The sequence below is a fragment of the Gastrolobium bilobum genome, unplaced genomic scaffold (genome assembly GCF_033153095.1).
Source record: "Gastrolobium bilobum isolate Gb01-03AN ecotype WA unplaced genomic scaffold, APGP_CSIRO_Gbil_v1 utg3588, whole genome shotgun sequence".
Lineage (NCBI taxonomy): Eukaryota > Viridiplantae > Streptophyta > Magnoliopsida > Fabales > Fabaceae > Gastrolobium > Gastrolobium bilobum.
The window spans coordinates 573,458-596,342 of record NW_026899729.1 but is presented as its reverse complement, the minus strand read 5'-3'; the positions used below and the strand labels follow the sequence as shown (position 1 = coordinate 596,342).

The following is a 22,885-nucleotide window of genomic DNA, read 5'->3' as shown; positions in this document are numbered from 1 at the left end:
TGCTTAATTGAATTTCGCAAAAAACTAGATAGGGTAGGGTGTTGGTGATCCAAATTCGATCGGTTTTAAAAGTAAAAATTATTTGATTCAATACCTTCGGTTTGATCATTTAATCATTCATACAGTTTGAAATTTTTTTCAAATCTGATCCGATCCAATCTAATATTTTTCAGTTTGGATTAGATCAGTTTTCGATTTTTTAAAAATTCTAAAATTTGTTTCATGATTATTGTGCAAATAATATCTTTTGTATATATTGGTTTTGTAAGTTTTTTTTTTTTTCAAATTCAAAAGCATCAGTAAACAATAATATAGATTTTTTTTGGGCAATGAGGTATGAAGTTTTACACAGATGAATTTTTTTCGATGAGATGTGATTAGGTTTTTTCTTGGGTGTAGTTGATGGGTTAACAGGTTTTGGATTTAGAAATTTTTGGGCTATGATCGGAGAAAAGCCCAAGTAGGTAAAAGAAAATTAATATATTGGATCGGTTTGGATTGGATCGATTTTCATCAACCCATCCAAAAATCGATCCAATCCAATTAAATTTTGCAGTTTTTTTCGATTTTCGATTTTTCGATTTTTCGATTATTCGGTTATCGATTTTTCGGTTCGGTCACCGCGGTTTGAATCGGTTGATGAACACCTCTAAGACAGAGTCTCCGTATATTAAAACTTTAAACCTAGATAAATGAAAAAATCAAACACATTTTTTTAAAGAAAAGGATATGTATTATTAAATAACGCCAATGAAAATTCATTAGGAATGAATAAAACTGAATTAAAGGAAAAAGATTATTCGATGCATTCTATACATTCCATGATTTTGATTCTAAATTTTAAACTTAGACATGTGTATCCAATTTGATATAATTAAGAATGATTTAGGTTACGCGGTTTTTAACTTTTTTGGGTGGCAAGTTGTTGATTAATTGTTGAAATGGTTAGAATAACGTCCTGACACGAGATACCATTTTGCCTCTTTATTGGCATTGCTCGTTTGACGATTTCGTGGTTTGTTAGTGTGTGTTTTTTTTTACCTTTGAGGCTTTGCAATTTGCACAATACAAAAAAATAAAAAAAAGGAAAGGGAAGAAAGAAAGAAGAAGAAGGGCCAGTATCTCCCACAAACAAACTGTGAATAGAAGGCTAGGATCACTTTTAGAAAAAAAAAATTGGAGTATCCCGGTAATCTCATAGGTTGCCGATAGACTAATTCGAAGTTCATGGCGGGTCTAGTATTAATGACTTAAACCCTTCTCAAAGATGGTACTAGGAAGAATCGAACACATGCTTTTATTCTAACCTGCTCAGCTCTCATGCGCCAACTAAACAACCATCGAATTGAATACATGCTCTCACCAACCCTACTCAGCTCTCATGCGCCAACTGAACAACCATCATGTTCTGTCCTGGCATATTGGATCTATGTGCTTTTTCATATATCTATAAAATAGATATATTTGAAGTAGCAGATCGTTGTGCACATAATAATGGCATTGCCAAAACATTGTGTCTGTGCATAGTGATAACATAACAATAAGAGAGAGAAGATAATCATTCATGTAAGTTTTATCTCTCATTTATAGGGTGTGGATAGTAACATTTTGGACCTTTAGTGGCTCTTGTGAAACCCATGTCATAGCTGTCGCATTAGAATTAGCATCAATTAATAATTCTTTCCTTTATTTGCATTAATTTCTTTTACAGTTGCCCTTTCTTGAATCTTCTAGAATACGAGCCTTTCATCTAGGCCCATAACACATCATTTGGTCACTCTTGGAAGTTAAGAAAGAGGAATAGGTAACTTGCTACAATTGCCTCGTAAACATTGTTGTTAAAAGCTTGATTTATTACTACAGTTTTATGATTTTTTCTCATCAAAACAATTTTACTAATATTTCAAACGCTTTTACGCTTTTAATATTTTTTTACATTACGATTTTACGTTTTACGATTTTTTAATCTCCTACCGATTGTACTTAAGATCTCGATTTTAACAACATTGCTCGTAAAGACATCATATATCTTCTTTTAATTGATACTCTATGTAGCACTGATACGGACACGGGACACGTGACACGATACGACACGACACTCCGACACGTTAATTTTAAAAAGTGTTAGATTTCGACACGTTAGGACACGTTTTGATATTAAATAATATTTGTAACTTATGTAGTGTATATTATATTTAATATTCAATAATTTAATAAAAAAATGAAGTTAAACTTATAATACCCATCAATTTTGTAAAAAAAACATAAGATATCCCAAATATTTATATTAAACTCAATAAAATAGTAATCGTAATCCAACGAATCTAATAGTTGGAACTAAAAATGCAACGCAACACAATCTTTGAACCATTTTTTGGATTTCTACAACGCGTGTTGAAGTGTCGGACACGACACGTTAGAATTTTTGAAGTGTCGGTGCTTCATAGTTGATACTTTAATAGTTTTAATTTGTTTTTTATTTGATTATAAAAAAAATTATTTTTATTTTTTGATATACAACTCTAATTTTCTTTTTGAAGCGAGTTAGGTCTTCAATTCTTTCAGCTGGCTATGAGAGTAATCCCGAGTAGATATTTAGTTACAATTAAAGCTCATTGCCCCTCCTTAAAGATGTATTTAATGAGAATCGAATTCAGATTCTCTTCCTAATCTATTCAATTTGTGTTACCAACTGAGTTAAATCATCATGCAATTTGATTTATTTTGAAGTTATGTTGAACCTAAAGGAGATGGGGAATTTTATCACAAAAGTTATTCTTAAAATTTGAGCTATTATTATTGTCGTCTCAATTAGGGTCAGCAAAACAAGTTCAATTCGGCAAGCCGACCCGCCCTGGTTCACTCTAGAAAGTGAGGTGGGGTGGGAGGAATCATTTTTTGGAAGGTTGATGACAGGAGGGTGAGTTAGTGTAAAATAGATTCGGGCCGGCGAATAGAGTTTTTCAATCGGCTCTCAAAAATAAAATAAGACGGACTAACTCATTTTTTGATAGGTTAATGATAATTTAACCTGCTCACTTTGCCAACTCTAACCTGAATAACTACAGGTGCGCGACCCACCCTTTGTCGGTAAAATGACAATTGTGTATCTCTGGTTGCACCAAACACACAGCCAAACGAGTCAAATTCATTAAATTGATTAAATTAAACTAAAGTGAAATGTTAGTCATTGAACTAAGTCAGCATCCGTGGGTTGACCAGAAGGTTGCTTTAGAGCTATGTGTTACCGACTCACCGCCACGTGGCTTCCACGACATCTATACTACGTAATACGCATGATACAAGTAACCGTTATATAATTATTATTTAATTTTCTGCACTCGATTATTTATTTATTTTGATAAAAATAATATTTACAAAAACCATAACACGTTAAGAAATGGGTTAAATTTACCCCAATTTTCATTTTTTTTATAATATTATAATTTAGCATAATTCTGATAAGAGTGAAGTATGGCTTAAAATTTTTAACATTGTACAAATGTTCTTCAAATTTTGTATAAATTAAAGGTGCGAGAGTCTTTTAATACTATTGAATCATAATCCATAAAATTAAATGCCCATGTAAGTAGTTAGTTTTTCTTAATATTTTAATCAAATGAATTATTCTTAAGTATACCATAACCTGTATCTTCGTAAAAAAGTTTTAGAAAAACTAGAAATAATCTCTCTACAAATTTAAGATTTCCAAATCTCTTATTTAAATTAAGGGAAAAACATACGTCCTTTACAAGGATATAAGTTTATATCATTTTAGATCCTAACCGTTGATTTCCGTCTATCAACAGTTATAATCTATTAGGTCAAATTTAATGGGCCAAATTTATTATTAATTAATTAATAATTTTGACCCATAGACTATAACCGTTGATGAATGAAAATCATCGGTTAGGATCTAAAATAATATAAGCTTATATCATTTAAAATGACAGATGTTAATCCTTTAAAATAATGATACTGCTATAGCTTTCAAAAAAATCCCAGATCAATTTTTCTTTTTCAGATAAATCAAAAGAGAATTTGTGCTTCAGGAGGCAATTAAACATGAATGTCACCACTTCGGGATCTGATTTTCGTTGCTTGAACTTCCATTCTAAAACTTGAGCATGTGATACTTGGGTAACATATAAGGCAAAGGGTAATTAATTTGGATTTTTTTTTTTTTGTGTGTGTGTGTGTGTGTGGCTCATTTATGTTTTTAGGAGATCATTTTGTGTAAAAAATATATATTCTATTTTAACACAAATTATGCGATTGATACGAGATTACATCTTCTAAGTGAGTTGCATTAAAGGCATAGAAATTAAATTTTACATGAAATACGATTAATTAGTGTTTGTAACTCTAAAGAATATAGAATCGTATTATTTTATTCAAAATTATTGTGGATGAGAGAAACAAAAATTATGATAGGAGAAAATAAAAGATTTTTTTAATTTAAATCTTAAATAACTTTTAATGAAAATAACTATTTTTTAAGGATTTAATGTTTGTCCTTGTAAATAACATGGAGTTATGTCATTTTAAATGAGAAAAAGATACAGACAATTAAAATTATAGAACCAAAAATGGGTTTTTTTAATTTTAAATAAAAAATATTTGATTCTATTTTTTCTTTTAAAATAGCACAATTATATTTTTTTTTTAAAGATAAATATTTTTCGCATTTTTTAAAACACAAATATTTTTCCCAACTGAAAAATACTTAACTTTTTCTATAGAGAGAGGCAAAGTAGAAGAGGGTGCAACGTGCCCTGCCGGCTGCGAAATCTAGTTAAAGGTGGCAGTGGCACATGGCAGCATCGAGAATTTTACGACTACATTTCTATAGGGAACAATGATAATTGATAAATGTGGAATGGGTCAAATATTGAACGTGTCTAATGGGTGTTGGTGAATGGTGGCCGCTGAAAACATGTGGCGAATGATAATTGCATTCTTGGAATGTTCAATTGTTTTGCTCCATAGATACTATTTTTTTTTTCTTTATGTTAATACAATATCGCTGTAGATATAATGGATTACTTGTTTTCTCTAGTGCCAGGAAGGACAGATTGACATTTTCGTTGGCAGACAGATTATGGATGTATTTGGTAATGGAATTTTATTTTGTTATTTAGAAAAATTTACACAGAATTCAAAAAAGATCATATTTGTTAGAATTTTTAAAAAATTTGCTTAAATATTGTGTATAAAATTTTATTCAGATTATCATTTAAATTTTTTTGTTTTAACTGGAAAATAAAAAATTAGAGAGCGAAAATTTGGATATAAATATCCTTAAAATAACTTGTCAAAATTTGATAGGCAAAAATTACTTTAGTAATTCTAATCATTTTTTTAGTAAATTTTATCTTTCAACCAAACATAAATTTAAAAAATTTAAATTAATTTTTTTGATAATAATTCGATCAACTAAATAAATTTCTTTTTAATTTTCCTTAAACATTACTTTTCTATGATATTTTCAGTAATTATGATTAGGATAACTTACTTTCCTAAAAGGTTTAGCAAAAAGAGAGAGGGTGGTGTGCGAAGTCAACTCATGAATGATTGCGTCCAACACTCGTTATAACTTAGCGAGACTAACACAACACGTAAAATATCGGATAAGACTGAAGAAATCAGCTAAAGGTCCTGATATTTTAAGAAAGAAGTTTACTAACAAGTATTTTGAGGATATTAATCAATAATAAAAAGCATTTTAAAATAAAGTATTAGTATATTAAAAGTTTTAAAAAATTAGTCGAGTATTTTATTTTTGGAGAAAGATATTACAACAACCATGATATGTTACTACTAAGTTACTATCAATCCATCTTACCGTTAGATCGATTATGTTGATCCAACAGTTATATTTATTTTCATCTTTGTATGGTCATGATTTCCCAAATTTAATACTTTATATTTATTTTCACTTTTGTATGGTTATGATTTTTCATATTTAATGCTTTCACTTTAAATATAGGGAATCATAACTATACAAAGATGAAAATAAATATAACCGTTGAATCAACATAATCAATCTAACGGTGAAATTGATTGGTAGTAACATGATAATAACACAACTTTATTATTACAATATCCTTCTCCTTTATTTTTATTGAATAATTTTTATTTTGAAATTTGCAAACCATAAACAGCAATTAAACGAACAATCCGATCTCGGGAGGGTTTGTTCTGAGAAAGAGTCACGTTTCCTTATATTTTATACACGCGGCGAGTTGTAATGGAGACATATCTCTATCTCACCGTCTAGTTTACAAAATTGATTTGGCCACGGCATCGTGCATGAATCATGATGCAGGCAACGGGCTCTAAATCCATCTAATAATTATAAAAGTCAATTAAAAACCAAAATCACACATTGTTATATTAAAAAAAAAAAAAAAAAAAACCATACAAGTAAACCTTTCACATTCTACTTGAAAGTTACATGAATGACGTACACCAAAATAAAAAATCCTTAAAAACCGTCACTTACACCGAAACAGATATCGAAATTTTTCATGCGTTTAACTTAACCCAAGAAATTATTATCTGCTATTTTAAAGCATGTAAAGGTTCCATGAGTTACATTTCTTTTGCAACTCAGATGTGTCTTCTCTGAAGTATATTAAGTATTTTAACTATTATCGTTTATGCCGTTGTATTAAGCCACGGGTGTAAAATTCAGTCAATTAGTTGGTTTATTATCAATCAATTAGTTAGTTTGTTATGTTTAGTTAGTACAGTTAAACTGATATATAATCAGCCCATCTCTGTATAAGATCATGACTTCAGAAATAGAATTTGTTTTTTTTTCTTTCATGGCTGGTTTTGCTCTGTTTCATAATATGAAGAAAACCACAAAAATATCCATGAAGGAAAATAAAAAATAAATTCTATTTCTGAAGTCATGGTCCGATACATAGAGACACTAATTATATATCAATTTAACTGTACGAACTAAACACAAGAAACTAACTAATTGACTGATAACAAACTAACTAATTGACTGGATTTTGCACTCATGACTTAATACAACAGCATAAACGATCATATTAACGTATAAAGTACAATTAATAATCGCTGGTAAAAGAATAAATTCGCGGACATTCATAACCATCTGATTTTCGTAATAATTCAAGTTCTTTATTTCTTCTCTACAAGAGTGTTCGCAGTCTGGATTGGATCAGTTTTGGAAATAAAAATCATCCGATCCAATCCTTTCGATTTGATCATGTAATTATCCATTCGGTTTGAATTTTTTTCAAATCTGATCCGATCCAATTCAATTTTTTTTGTTTGGATTGAATCAGTTTTCGTTTTTTTTTTAAATCCTAAAATTTATTTCATAATTATCGTGCAAATAACATCTTTTGTATATATTGACTTTATAAATTTATTTTTTTAAAATATAAAAACATCACTAAACGATAATATAATTTTTTTTTTTACAATGAGATATGAAACTCTACACGAATGAAATTTTGTTGATGAAATGTGACTGAATTTTTTTTTTATGTAGTTGATGGGTTAATGGGTCTTAGTTTAAAAATTTTTGGACTATGATTGAAAAAATGCCCAAGTAGGTAAAGGGGACTTAATATATTGGATCGGTTTGAATTTGACCGATTTTCATCAACCGATCAAATCCAATTAAAATTTACGATTTTTTTTTTCAATTTTTAATTTTTCGATTTATTCAGTTATCGATTCTTCAATTCGATCATCGTGGTTTGAATCGGTTTAAATCAGTTAATGAACACCTCTACTTCTCTACAATAATCAATTTTATTACACAACCATATGAAGCTGTGCAAAATCTATATATATATATATATATTTTTTTTTAAATTCCTCAGAAAATTGACTACGTAATCTCTTGCTAATATCATTATACTTTTACTCGATTCAACAAAAATGAAAAATCTAACGGTCTTCAGACTCTCGATCAGTATGAGCAATTTCAGCGCAAAAAATGGCTGTTCCGTTTTGTAATATTTCGAGGGAAGTTCTTTTTTTCCTTTTTTTTTTAACTATATTTTCATTTATCAAGAGCATAGCTGAGTACGGTACTTTGAGGGAATGGAGCTGACAAAAAAAAAAATTAAAAAAGATTCAATGGTCTGAACAAAGAAAATACCATAGTCAGAAACACTGCATCAACTTAAAAAAGTAAAATGGTTTCAGCAATTTTTAGAACAATGAATATCCATAAACTGCCTTATTGATCCACCATGATTCGGTGAAGGTCAGAGAATATATAGAAGAAAATAAACCAATAGAGAATGTTCAAGACACCTCATGCGTCAAAAAAACATCCAAGCCATTCATGATTTCAAAGAGGTCCTGGAAAAGTCCCATTGTCCCTCTGCTCATTCCACCTTTCAACCTGCCACAATTTAGTACAAACAAAAAAATTTAGATAGAGTAATGGTAACCCACCCAATGGAGATTATCGAATCAGAAAGAATACTTCAAAGTAATCTGTTCAAACGGTTTGATAATTTGACTTAGTAATGGTGCTGTATTGCAAAATAGTTGACATCTTTGTGTGGTAGATAACCAGCTTAGGATAACACCAAGCTTTCAAATTTGTGACAATATTTGATATATAATTTGCTCTATGCACAAGTGCAAAAAATATATTAGCAATTCTATGAATGTCTAGAGATTAATTACAGGGGCAGGCATTTTGCAGAATAAACCATATATACCAAAGCAAATTCACTCTCCTAATTCTAGCAAAAAACACAAAACACCTAGATACACGAATAAATATTAGGTATGGTACCATAGGTTCAAAGGACTGATATATGAGCATAATCGCAAAAAAATCACTTCCCATTAAACCTCGACTAGCGAGAGTAGGGTGAGAGCAATACTTGTACGCAGTGTTACCCTTGCATATTTGCAAAGACATCATAAAAAGATCACTCGACCAATTACACCAATTCAAATTGTGTCACAAAAATCTTGCCAGTGCAAAGCATCAACAATAGTTTCAAGCAACTATGTTCTTGGAACAAGTTAACAACTTTCTTGAGATAAATGTCCTAGGAGAAAAAAATTTAAAACTTAACTCTAATATAAGTCAATTTGTTGATGACGAAAACTGTGTCTAAACATGCTAAATCCAAAATAACTAGACTACATAAGACATAGCCATGTACTTAACCAAATCCTTTCTTGGGAAAAAGAATAAAGGAGGGGGAGAGGCAATCTACGAAAAGAATAGACAAATTGCATAGATCCACCAAAGCTCAGAGCCAAGTACGGATGCAAGAGCACGGCTCATGCAATGGCTACACAGCACAAACAGAACCATGAGGGTTTACCAGAGTATAAATGCAGACAAGACAATACTTTTGCTTTGCCCTTGTGCATTTTGGGATTGCCTGTTAGAGAATAATATAGACCATTAAAAAAGTTCTCACCCAACACCTTAAAGTTTTGGGTTGATGTGGCTTTTTACATGGTATCAGAGCTTCAGTGACCACAAGGTCATGAGTTCGATCCTCACTATCCTCCACTTGTGGAATTAAATAAGCATAGGGTAAACCAAAAATTGGGCCTATGCAATAATCCACGCTTCAAGCCCAAAGGGCTCTTGCTTGAGGGAGCGTGTTAGAGAATAATATAGACCATTAAAAAAGCCCTCACCCAACACCTTAAGGTTTTGGGTTGAAGTGGTTCTTTACACTTACCACTTTAGAATTCTAGATAATTTAGTTATGACTCCAACTCTCCAAATAAACTAAACCACCATATAAACATGTTTAATAACATCCATCATTTCTGAAACATACATATTTGTTCTTTTTTTTTTGTAACGCTTTGTATTTATTAACTTCAGAATACATTAGCCAAAGAGAGTATTTACTTCATTTTGAGGACTGTGTCTCGATATCTTTATCTCTTGGCAGTCTTGAGATACACATATATTAGATAAGGGAAGCAGAGAACCCAAAGTGTAAAATATTATTTATTGGACATTACAATCAGAGGTTTTATTCTCAAGCACAAGATTCAGCTTTTTTTCATAAAAAAGAATATATAAAATTCACATTTTTTCAGGGTAAATGTCATGAACATTGGATTCCCCCACACTGATCACCAATTTTTGTTCTTTTGAATTTTGATTAAGTCCAGGATGCAGTCTATCAGTATTTTAAATTGCTACAGAAAACTAAAAACAATGAATCTTACAGAGCTTTGATATAGAAGGCTAACAAATAGCACAGCACAGTAGCACTTCAAAACCAACATAATATACCAGCAAATGATTGTTAGAAAAACAACTTTCATTAAAAGGTTGTAGACTAGCTTGTAAAAACATTGAAGAACAATTGCGTTGATAGTGATGCTGTAAATAAGCAAAGGGGAATCCACATGCAGAAAAGTTGAGACTACACATGGGGGCAACGGGAGTTCATTGATTCAAATTGCAAAATACTTGCCGATGGTAAGTACTGAATCCCATCAACTGGTGAACACCACAAATCACATTAACTTTAGCTGTGACATCAAGCTTTACATTTAAGTACATTTGCAGATAGTTTCAAGTAAATCAATAAGCTAAGGGTTGCTTACCCATTCACCGGGGCAAAGGGAACGGTAAAATTTAGCAAATTTCTCACATTCACCTGACTCTTCGCCTTTTGCTGCCAAACACCTGTAATTAAAACTAATCTTCAATAAAAGATTCTGGAAACAATATTTGCCAAAAAAGATAGCCAATGTCAGGAAATCCACCTATGAAACTCTATGTAGCGAGTGAAACAGTGTCTGGTTTGATTAGTTGTAGGAAAACGAAAATCAGCGGGTGCAGTTTTTAGATCAATCTAGCAGAAAGTAACAAAAAAGAATTATGTGAGAAAAAAGGCTAAAGAAGAACGAAAGGTACTTAACCTGTCCCATCAAAATTCAAACTTGAACTAGGATAAGATATATTATAGCAGAATGCTAGACTGAGATTTTGTTTTGGGCTCTCTAATTGTTAAGCAATGAAGATAAAAAACCACTCCCAATGAAACCTCAACTTTGAAGGTAGGCGTTTAAGCAATGAAGATAAGCGAGCGTTAAATCTATTATCCATATCCTGCTCTACTTAGGAATGAAGAATGACTTGTATGAATGTCAACAAAGGCAAAAACATATCTTGATTCAGAATCTTATCCAAAAACACATGCGCAGTGAAACCAAATTTAGACAGTTATCCCAAAATGCCAGGATCAGAATCTCAAAAAATGAAGTTTAAATGCCGCATGGCATCTGGGTGTAGTAACTAAGATATCTATAAGCGAAATGCATCATAAGTAAAAAACTAGAAACACAAAGCAAATATTCTTCAGGGAATCAAATTTCAAAAAAAAATTGTCACAGGCAGCAGAAATATACCAATACATTCTCAATGAATACGGTTATTTATAAAAAACAATATTTAGACATTTTGGTTTGATCCAGTGAAGCAGCAACCACACTTATAAAACTATGGTTAAATTAATTCTTAGGTTCTTATAGTTTTAAAAATTTCCAATTGAAAACCTATAGTTTTAAGAATTTATAATTGGATTCCTCTCTATTGAAAATGTTCATACTTTATGTATCCAATACTTCATTTCCCTGGAGAGTTTATATTCTCACCACCTCCTATCTCATTCTCAATCATTTGGCTCAAACAACAACCTTGAACGGTTGAACCCGATCACGTAGAGGAATAAAAAACACGCAATCCACAATCTTATTTATTAGAAGGAAAAACACCTAAATTGATTCAATAGATCAGCTTAAGAATATAAATTTAAAAACAGAAGAATATGCAAAATCTCAAAAGATAATAAATCAGAATCATGAAAGGCGAAAATAAGAAACAAAAAAAGAAATTGAATATCAAAAAGAATAAAATAAATTATTCAGCTATTCTAATTCAGCAATGAGAATCAGAACCTGAGAAAATGTAAGCTTACCTCCGCCATGAGTGAGACTCGCTCAACAAAAAGGCTTCGGAAAAAGAAAAGAGAATTCAGAAATGGAATGAAAGCGCAACTTAAAAAATAAATAATAACGGGTGGGCGGTTTATCAAAAAAAAAAAAACGGGTGGGCGAAATGGGCTTCAACGAGACCCAATTAAGAGTTTTTGATTAACGGGTCCAATTGGATTCTCAAGGTTGGCCCATTTTTAATGTCCTAAACCTAATTTTTTTTTTTTTTTGGATAGCTGTCCTAAACCTAATTTGAGATATACTAAACATAAAGAAATTTAAAAATTAATACGTCTGGAGAATAAAAAGTAATATGGATTGATAAATATTGAATAAATATAAAAATAAAATCTTAAATTTTTGACATAAGTATTAAATAATCAACTACAAATTGAGTAAACAAACAATTTGGTACTTAAAATATGTTACTTATGTTGTTTTGGTCTTTGAAAGTTTTCATCTATACAAAGTACTTTTGAAACTTCTGACATTCGATGTTAATACATTGTTTAAAACACATGTGTAATGTTGTGTGCCCATTAAACTGACCACATGAAATATCAAAACGACATTGTTTCCCACCATAAACCCATAGAAATGAAAATTTCTCTCCATTATCCTCTATTTACCTCTCCCTTTTTATCTTATTTACCATGAAACTGTAGCAGATTGGGAGAGGAAGATGAAGAGTATTATAGAGAGAGAATGATTCAAATTCTTCTTATCATTCTAACAAACTTCTTCACATATATATTCGTATCAGCATTTTCAACTATTAAAAAGAAATTACATAAAAGGGGATTATAATTCCGAATTGAAAATAAAACTGGACTCTTGAGATTTATCTTCATCCTGGATTGCAAGCCTGAACCCAAATCGTACTCCTTCAAATAAGCTGGGCTCGTAACAGAAACAATTACAAAACTATCATTGATTGATCCCTTCCTCCATCATGTCTTAATTGAACATTTCCATACATTTAGTGATTCTTGTAGTTCTAATGATTTTTATGGGTTGTGATCCCCTTATTCTTTATCCTTTACTTTTCCAAAGATTTACTTCGTACCTATGCGAATGTGGTGTGGTTCCTCATGGAAGGCTTAATAGTGATTTGTGATTTTGTTATATTCATAAAAATGTGAAAATGTTAATAAGTTGATAAAAAAAGAAGAAGATGATTTCTAATTTTCTCTCCATCCTCCTGAATCTGATTTATCTCCCCCTCACTGCAGTTTTCTCCTCCCTGTTTTCCTTCTTTTCCCCAAATCTCATAAAATTACATTACAAAGGCAGAAAACCAAAACATAAATAATTTAGTTTTGTGCCAGCATTTAAAAAGATGATTTGATTTCACTTGGTGGTATCAATAATGACTTGCAAACAGTTTCATCCTAAACATGTTTCATATGCACGCCAAAAAATAGGCTTGCGTCCTCTAAAGCTAAAAACTTGGGGAAAAAAAAATAACAGTTCACTACATAGCCTATGTTTGATCAGACGTCCAATTTCTCCCCCCATAAGTTGTTTGAGAGAAAGATCTGTGGCTTCTTCAATTTGCAGATTTTATTCAAAAATTCACAAAATTGTATTAAGCCCAATCTGTGAGATTTAAACAGAAAAAAAAAACATCAATTCCCCATGCATTATACCAGCAAAAGCTAAAGTCGAGCTGCATCTGATTAAACTTCACTTCTGAGCAACCAGAGGGATCTTATGGACCTGGCCAAACAGCACTACCACCACCAGCACTATTGACAGCTGCTACTCCGTTGCTGTCAACATACGGTACCATACTCTCTCCTACATGACCATGAGCTCTCCCATAAGCATCAACAAAGGGACCATTGCTGTCTACAGGAGTAGCAGCTCCAAACAGATTTGGTGCTGTTTACATAGTATGAATGCATCAGAAACATATATGTATAGAAATATCACATAAAAAGACTATGAAGGCAGAAAGTTACCATTTCCTCTTTTCTCAGCATTCAAAATCTCAGCTCGTAACATTTCAACTTCTTTCGCCATTGCTATTAGATCCTTCTCTTTTGCTTTCATTTGATCCACCAGCTCTCCGTTTTTGTTCTTTTCATACTCAAATGTGGCACTATTTACCCAAACAAATTTAAAAAATTACCAGAAAATTTATCAGAAAAAAAGATAAATAATTAAGAGCAACAGAAGAAAATGTGTGACATCCTGCAAAGGAATAACAAATATAGATTTTAGGCATATAATGGCACCCATGAATAGCAAACACGGACTTAAAGCGTTATTTGATAGATAGTGAAATTGAAAACTACTTCAGCACGAACTCAAATGATTCAGGAGTCCTTCATACAAGTTTTGAACTAATTTTCATTCCACCCCATGGCAACCTCGTGTTAAGGGTGATTGTGCAGAGAGAAAAGGACATAGAAGTTGGGAGAGAGAGAGAGAGAGAGAGACAGGATAAAATGAGAGAAAGATTGGAAAGATATTTGATTAATTGCTTGCCTATTCCATACTGCCATTTTGACCTTTATAATAAGGATTTGAAATACTGAAAAGGTATAGCCAATAAATGCTAATTCTAATTGATAATAATCAATACTAATTGATACCAACCTAATTCTTTTATTTAATGGAAGCTAACAACTGCTAATTGATACCCCACGAAAACCTTGGTGCATAATATCCCTTCCCCCATTGAGACGCGATTTTCCCTCAAGTCGGATCCTGTTCAACAAGCTCGAGTGACAAGTCATCTTCCATGTCACAAAAATCATCGAAACATAAAAGGGTTGGGCTTTTGCATTGATGCCTATGGACAAACTTCTCATCGCAATTGAAGCATAGTCCTTTGTCGCATTGCTTCTGCATCTCTTTGTTTGTTAGACGTTTGATAAAAAGTCATGTGAAATGGGATTAAGACAGCAAGGGCAACTAAGCTTGTTGTTGCAAGGGTAATGGCTGAAATGGCAAGATGATGAGGTGCAGCTTGCTGAGTTGAGACTCATACATGCATGCCAATGTGAATGCATCATGTCTGTCTGTGGTCCGATGAGCTTGAACCTCCATATGCACTCCAAGTTGCAAGTTAGTTATAAACAAGCTACATAAATGCTCTTAAGAGAGTCCACAAACCTGGCTAGCAAGGTTCTCGAAAGCAGCTTGGTAATTGAGGACGGAGTCTATCAGAGACAAGTTGGTAATCATACTTAGAAGGACCCAAATGGCAACAAACGACATGGACAGATGCGTCCAAGTAGGTAGGAGGCTATTAGCAGTTAGGTGCATCAAGAAGCATCGCGGTCTGCAACAATCAATCCTCTAGGTGCATGTTATGATACTGAAAATAGTGTTGCACGTTGAAAAGCCAAACGGTCGTGTCATCAAGGAAAAATGTGGGAATGTGAGGCGGAAAGTAAGTCCATGTGCTGGCACAACATCTGGAGGCATGGACTTGTGCAGAACGCTATCAAGAATTTTCATTATTGGATTGGCCATAAATGGTAGTAATGGTGGGGGCTCATGTCGGAGGATGGTAAGGATGCGCGGATCACACTTGTCTAGAAATGTCATGAGACTTTTTGTTGTCAATTAGTTGTCTTGAGAATCTAGGAAAGCCTTGCATAATTGATCGATGTTGGCTTGGGTCCAGGAAATCCAGGTGTAATTGTTCAATGGAAACAGCTGGTGCATTGGCTAGTTGTTGTACTGCTTGCAATTGAGCCTCGTACTCTTGAGAATGGTTTGCTAGCATAATGGAGGCAAGAATTGATGAAAACACTAGCCATAAGGAGCTAGGTTATTATAATGGCGTTATTCCACCCTACACCGCTACATGTGTGTGTAGCGGCACCCAGGCGCTATTTCCGCTACACAACATAACAGTGTATAGTAGCAGTCGCAATCGCGGCGCTACAGTGAAAGAAGGGAAATAGTAGACTTTTAAAGGGGTATAAATATAATTGACTTTTACTCCATTTTAAGCTACAAACCCTATCTTGTATGCCTGCGGCGCTGCAGTGAAGGAAGGGAAATAGTAGACTTTTGAAGGGCTATAATCAACTTTTACCATTTTTTAAGCTACAAACCCTATCTTGGATGCCCCTCTTTCTCAATCTCGACTCTCTTGCCTCTCTCACTTTCGTGTCACTCTCACTCTTCCTCCTACCTCTCTCCACTCTTGCAACTCATTTCCGGCGGTTTATCGGCAAGCCCACTCACTCCTCTTTTCAACTCAGATCCGTTGACCCATCAAAATCGGTGAATTATCTCCTCTATATTCTGGCGACCTAGTCATCAATGCTGGTAACGAGACACATCTAGACTGTAAGGTGAGTTCATCTCTTTTCACCTGACCTATACCTTATGTTAAGATGATGCAAGACTTATCCTCCACCTATAATTTATCACAAATGCACAAGTCATGGCATCATCTTCCTTGAATCTTTGTTTGGAATGAAAGTGACAATAGGATTAATTATGAATAAATGTATTTTTGGATAATTTTTTATTTTTGAGCATTTATATGTGTAGTGTAATTTAGCATAGCATTTATGTAGACTTCTACCTGCTATACTAATATAGTGTTTTGGGGGGTCGTTCTCTATTTGCGATTGATAACTGTGGTTAAGGGTAATTGTAGAGTTGGCAGAATTGCAGAGTAAAATGACAGAGAAGTGAGAGAAGGGGGAGGGGGGGGGGGATGAGAGAAAGAATGAAAGAAGATAATTGCTTAATTGTTTGCCTATTCTGTACGGCCATTGTGACCTTTATAACAAGGATTTGAAATACTAAAAAGGTAGAGTCAATAAATGCTAATGCTTATTGATACCAATCCAATCCTTTTGTTAATGGAAGCTAATAAATGTTAATTCATACCACACAAAGACCTGGGTGTGTAATATCTCACCTTTAGTATATCATAACAATGACAATAGGATACCCAAACTATTATGCCATTCATAATACCCACTTCAAAGATAACATGCAATATCTAGAAAGCGTTCAGATCCTATCAAGCTTAGATACTAGATAGTTCGATGAAAGGAATCGTCCTTGTCAGTAGCATGCGGGTCCTAAACTTTCTGTTAGTGTACTAAGTGGGGAAAAAACCAACATGAACAAATTTCTTTGATTGTTTATTTATACTTTTCATATCTTCATTTTCTGTTAGGTAGGGGTGGGAAATATGCAGATTTTGCTTATAGAAAGTGGTGAACTTGTATGTTTAGTGTCAGTTCATAGCATCAGTTCTGATCTACATGCAGGTGCAAACAGCCATGCAACAGACTTCAATACTCACCGTAACCTCTGGTGCTCTTGCACTAAACTGTCCAGCTCAGCCTGCAAATCTGGCATATTCTTAACATCACCATGGGCCTTCCTCAGTTCCTGAGTGGCTCGTTGAATTTGGGCACTCAATTCCTGCCTAGAAGCTGCCAAGCTCTGTGCCTCAATATGAACCTGTTGCAGGTTCTTCTTTACAGTATCACCAGCTCTAATATCTACCTCCATTTTTGCAATCTTATCTAGTAAAACTCTGATCTGAATATCACTTTCAGTGTGTATGCTTCTAATGTGCGACTTCAGCTTTTGCAAATCCTGAGTGGCGGACACAAGGGCATCTCTTAAGGCCACATGTGTACTTGCCAGTCTATGATTGTCCCCAGCAAGTTGCTTTATTTCTGCTTCCTGAGCAGCAATTTTATGCTCCAACAGGTGAGGAGGAGGCAGGGACTCCAGAGGACGATGTGCAGCAGCAGAACTCAAACCAGGAAATGGACCATGCCGCATCATCCCAGAACCTTGAACAGAGCGCCCCTCAAACACTGGCAGAACTTTGCCCCTAGCAGCCATTCATCAGATTATGAACTTGTGGTTATGCCAACATCAATACCAAACTCTACCAAGGTACCTGCAAGAAAAATAACCACTACTCCAATTAAAGAGGATACACAAAGCCATATCCAACGTCAATAACCAAATTTTCAATACTCAAAATGAATTCCTACAACTCTCCAAAGATGGTTTCATTAGTACATGGACTCAAGGTCAGATCAAGCATTACAAACTATGACAAAGTTCATATTTTTCTTTCACCCAAAAAAAAAAAAGTTAATATTTTTCATTTCCTTTAAAAGGGGGCATGGGGGCGTGAGGTAGAATGTAAACGCTAATTTCAGAATGCCATTGATTTTTATAGCATATCTTTTCTTTTTGTTTTGCTAAACTGACAACTTATTCAGATATTTTGCATCATACAGAAACATATATCACAGATGAATAGTGTGGAGCTATATTTTACATAAATAATAAATCGAATTGGCAAAGGAATACCCACCTTCAATAAATCGTATCTGTACGTACCCAGCAAAGAACAGACTAACAATTCATTTCGGAAATTGAAAGAGGGGGAAAAAAATACAGAATGAAAAACCAATGATGCAAATTGAAAATTAAGCAACATTTAATTAAAAAAAAAACTGGGGATGGGTCAAATAGGACTTGAAGCGATCAAAACGAGAGAGAGAGAGAGAGAGAGCGAGCAGGCTTACGATGAATGAAGAAGGAGGTGCTTATTTGGTGTGCATGGCACCGTCGATGAAGACAATGGCCAGAGCAGGGCTCACCAGTCTCCAGGATCCCTCTGACACAGCGAATGAATAAGAACAATATGAGGCTCCTCCAATTTACAAATTTCCATCAACACAAAACAAATATATAAGCTCGTTCTTTTTTTAATGATAAAAGTGATATTTATTTTTAAAAAATATTATTTTACATTTTTAATTTTTGTTATAATAATATCACTGATTTAGTGTGTTAGTTAAAAAAATTGTAATTCAAATATAAAAATTAATTTTTAAAATTCTTAAAATTTATGATAAATTTTAAATTTTAGTGTACAATACTTATCGACTTATGAAGATAAAAATAGCATAGTGAAATTATATAAAAAAACAAAAGATTTAGGTAAATATAGGATACACAACTAACAATTTTACTGCTATTTCAACTAAACCAATATCATTAAATTAAAATTTTAATACGAGAGAAAAATAATAAAAATAGTTGAAAATTATGCTCTAATAAAATTAAAAAGTGAAAGGTAAAGATAGATAAAATTACCTATCCTCACGGTTACTACCAGAAAAAAAATATCAATTATGCAGACGTAATTGATAAAAGTTGAACTCAAAAAAGATAAAAACATCCTATACCTTTTCTTTTCTATTTTAGACAAATCTATCTTTAAATTTTGCAGTCACATTCTTTTATTTCCACTTTTATAATCATGATGACTTGGGCATCTTGATCTCGGAAATATAAATAATTTTTTTAAATTGACATATTTTGAAAATTATTTTCCTGATATACACGTTATATGTGGCGTGTATATATACAAACACACAATGAGTTAGTGAAAAAATATTAAATTTGCTTTTTCACAAAAAGTGTAGAGAGGGAAACTCGAAACCTGAAATGGGAGTTATGAAAAATCCAAATTTCGCCCTAACCCCTTTCTTGCAACTCTCTCCCATTTATGGTAATTCATTTATCATTAATTGATTTTTATTACTTAATTCGCTCTTGTAACTTTCTCACCCAGTGTTATTAAAATTGGACTAGCTCAATCGGTCCAATCAGTTGGGCCGGTTTAAATCAGACTGGCCCAGTTCGATCAGTTGGCCCAGAAATTGGTCCATCAACTGGTTCGATTGCAGCATTGGACCGCTTAAGTATTCAACCCGCTATTGACTCGGTGACCCGATGACAAACCGCGGTTCAATCGGTACTGGTTTTCTCTTTAAATCGGACTTTTAAAATTAGTTACAAAATATCAATGTTATTAGAACCGGACCGATCATTGACCCGACCGAGATACTGGGTCACTGGATCAATGATTCAATCGGTGGGTAACTTAATAGTTATATAATAAATATATTAAATGATGCATTTTATTCAAAAAGTGATGGTGGCCTAGTGGTATGAATGACGCTCTTCCCTCCAATGTGTTGGGTTCGAATCCCAGTTGCTGCAATCAAATCGGTTGATGGGCTGGTTCCTCGGCCAAATATTTTATTTTTTTCGCAGCAAGTAGGAATCGAACCCAGTACATTGGAGTGAGGAGCATCACTTCTTAAAGTAAATGCACCATTTAATATAAATTTATAGATATATTTGATTCATGTGGTTCAACCTGTGACTCACCGTTTGAACTAGTGACTCATGTGGTTCAACCTGTGACTCACCGATTGAACTAGTGACCCAATGATCCAGTACCTCGATCGAGTCAATGACCGGTTCAGATCCAAAGATAAGGCGATAATTTGAAGGCTAGAAAGTGGGATTCCACCAAATAACTTATCACGGTTTTAATTTATTTAATCGCGGTTTATACCGTGCTTATTCATTTTTTCTCTCTCTATATTTTTTTTCATATGTAAAAGTTAATTGAATTTAATAATTCTCATTTTCTTTAAAAGTTCACGAGAACTGTGTACAAATCAAATTTGACGCATGAATAATAAAAATAACTTAAATCACATAAAGATGATGTGTTATTTATCCGTGTTTTTCTCAACACAGTTGCTTGAAGGAAAAAGAGTAGCAAATCAAATGGTGGTAGTTGAGTTAGTAGTAAAGGAGTTGAATAAGTGGAAAGAAAAGAATTTTGGTTCGATTCTCATATGTCATATTTGAGAGAGTTTAAATATTTTCATCTCTGACCCATCCTACAATCCGAATTAGTCTTATAGCCAATTTAAAGAGTCGAAGCTTATGGAAATACGGGAGGGAGTCAACTTACGTCAAAGAGATCACCATTTTCCACTAATAGTATACTATTTGTTACAATGGAACCGAATTCGAAAGAGGGCATCATGTTATATTTGGAAATCGATCAGTTCACGTGTTATTTAAAATAATTATGTCATATGAGAAATTCTTAAATATTAATAATTAAATTAATGGTGAAGATTTTATAACTTTTTATCCTTATATTTTATTTCTTTCTTCCTTTATCATTATTAATTTATTCTTGTATAGTTAGAATTTTCTCATATAACATCCTCATTTTAATTAATACTTGAGAGAATCCACTCTCCTATAGCCAATAGTCATCCTGTTTGCGAGATAATTGATCAAACACTAATAAATTGTTTTGCTTCAACCTCCATGGTCCATGTCATGTTCTCAGATAAGGAAATTATACTGCTGACTTCCTATAAATTGGTTCCTGATTCAAACAATGATTTTTCTTGTTGGTATAGAAACGGGCCTAAGCCCAAGGAAGAAACTAAGCATCAAGGGAGATATTGCGGGACATAGATAGTAGAAACCCCTATACAATCAGCCCAAATCAGAAGGACAAGTTCCAATTCTGTTAACCGTTGGGGTGCTTGAACAAGTTAAGGCTTATTCAACAAAAAAGAAGAAGCTAAGGCTTGAGACTCACGTTCAACAATCATCTTCTGGGTTATAACTGATAAGTTCGAACCTTTAATTACCTCAAAAAAAAAAAAAATATCATCTTCATAACTTCAGAATTCTATGCCATTTGCAACATAATGAAAACACCCCCAAAGAGTTTTGCAACCCAAAATAATCACACTTATGAGAAGACGAAACCCTAGACCATGGCCTTAACCATATGTGTTGTTGTATTTTTGGGTTTAAATCATATGAAAAAGAAGTTTGATCTGAAAAGGTGTGTCTTTTTGTCGTCAAACGGATGTGTCTTTTTATGTCGAAATGATGTTTCTTTTCGTATTGAATGGATGTGTCTTTTCATGTCAAACAAATATATCTTTTCGTATCTAACATATGTGTCTTTTCGTGTCGAACAGATGCGTTGTTTAGTCGATGAAAAATGTATTTTGAATCACGACATTACGTTTTCTATAAATATATAGAGTCAGAATTTTAGTTAAATTTTTTTCTATGCATTGTGCATCCATACCATAGTATTAGAGAGTGTGATTTCCTCGGACATTCAGTTGTGTTCGTTAGGGCTCATGATTGATAGTGTCATTATTCTTGAGACACAATCCGTTCTATCTTGGGATTATCAAACCTTCGGCATCAAAGGGAACAAATTGTCTTAAGAAAACAATATATGTTAGGCTTAGATTTATCTACATATTCACATCTCTTTTATATATAATGTGAGTTCGCTCCTTATTTTTTATTGCAGTTTAATTATAGATTTAATTATAATATTTTCGTTGCACGGATTCAAACCTCTGGGTGATTACCCACTATCTTCCACAACATGTATCAGTACCCCACAGTTGCCGTTGGTAGAGATACTAACGATAAGACTATATATGATTACTCTTATTGGCAACATATTAAGATTATTGCCATTAACTAATTAAACAAATTAAACAACATACGGCCATTAACTACTGAACCCACAAGAAGAGATTGGACATTGACTAATCTCCATTGTGTATGTCACTCTGAGAAGAAAACCATTCTTAAATCCTCTCCTAATAAATAATAAGCTTGAGAGGCATTAACGTTAGTAAATCCTCAACGTAAATCGGTTATCATCATACAACAAAAAATTGATACCACACTACAATATAAAAAAAAATTTGGAGAGCGGCACCACCGCAAACAAAAAGCAGACCTACGTGTCTATCACCCACATATAACCATGAGCTGGCTGCACAAGAATCAGTAATTTATTTAAATTAAACTTGAATGAGCAAAAACACCATAGTCAACAATAAAACAGCCTTTCATCCTCCACTATGGTGTAAGTGGCCATCTTGGGTGGGTGTTGTGTTGGCACTTGTCCTGAACCATGTGATGTACGTACAAGATGTTTCAGCTATGTCAACCACAACATTTTGTCTATCAAAATCCAATAACGCCACGCCAACATCCCCACTTTCCA

The 22,885-nt window shown here is 33.2% G+C and overlaps 2 protein-coding genes across 3 annotated transcripts; both read right to left on the bottom strand.

Annotated features, from left to right (window-relative positions):
- Nucleotides 1–8,156: 8,156 nt before the first annotated feature.
- LOC133292990 (cytochrome c oxidase subunit 6b-2) lies at nt 8,157–12,482 on the bottom strand. 2 transcript variants are annotated; one of them, XM_061491496.1, is made up of 4 exons: nt 12,465–12,482; nt 10,762–10,850; nt 10,600–10,681; nt 8,157–8,398 (listed from the first exon to the last, which is right to left on the bottom strand). In XM_061491496.1, the coding sequence occupies exons 1-4, from the start codon at nt 12,480–12,482 to the stop codon at nt 8,345–8,347; spliced, it is 243 nt and encodes an 80-aa protein (XP_061347480.1). In that variant the 3' UTR covers nt 8,157–8,344. The 2 variants fall into 2 exon arrangements, with proteins under 2 accessions (XP_061347480.1, XP_061347479.1); XM_061491495.1 differs by lacking the exon at nt 12,465–12,482 and adding an exon at nt 11,976–12,038.
- Nucleotides 12,483–13,353: 871 nt separating this feature from the next.
- Nucleotides 13,354–18,664, bottom strand: LOC133293015 (protein FLX-like 4). Its single transcript, XM_061491527.1, has 4 exons — nt 18,534–18,664; nt 17,282–17,893; nt 13,956–14,095; nt 13,354–13,875 (listed from the first exon to the last, which is right to left on the bottom strand). The coding sequence occupies exons 2-4, from the start codon at nt 17,833–17,835 to the stop codon at nt 13,703–13,705; spliced, it is 867 nt and encodes a 288-aa protein (XP_061347511.1). The 5' UTR covers nt 17,836–17,893; nt 18,534–18,664; the 3' UTR covers nt 13,354–13,702.
- Nucleotides 18,665–22,885: the final 4,221 nt, after the last annotated feature.

What these genes read in the sequence shown, in the direction of transcription:
- LOC133292990 (XM_061491496.1), bottom strand. An exon ending in CGCTACATAGAGTTTCATAG is followed by an intron (nt 10,682 to 10,761) that starts GTGGATTTCCTG and finishes TTTTAATTACAG; the next exon opens with GTGTTTGGCAGCAAAAGGCG. An exon ending in CCCTTTGCCCCGGTGAATGG is followed by an intron (nt 8,399 to 10,599) that starts GTAAGCAACCCT and finishes AAATTGTGGCAG; the next exon opens with GTTGAAAGGTGGAATGAGCA.
- LOC133293015 (XM_061491527.1), bottom strand. Translation starts at nt 17,835, where the DNA reads ATGGCTGCTAGGGGCAAAGTTCTGCCAGTGTTTGAGGGGCGCTCTGTT. An exon ending in CAAGAGCACCAGAGGTTACG is followed by an intron (nt 14,096 to 17,281) that starts GTGAGTATTGAA and finishes TTGGGTAAATAG; the next exon opens with TGCCACATTTGAGTATGAAA. An exon ending in TGCTGAGAAAAGAGGAAATG is followed by an intron (nt 13,876 to 13,955) that starts GTAACTTTCTGC and finishes CTATGTAAACAG; the next exon opens with CACCAAATCTGTTTGGAGCT.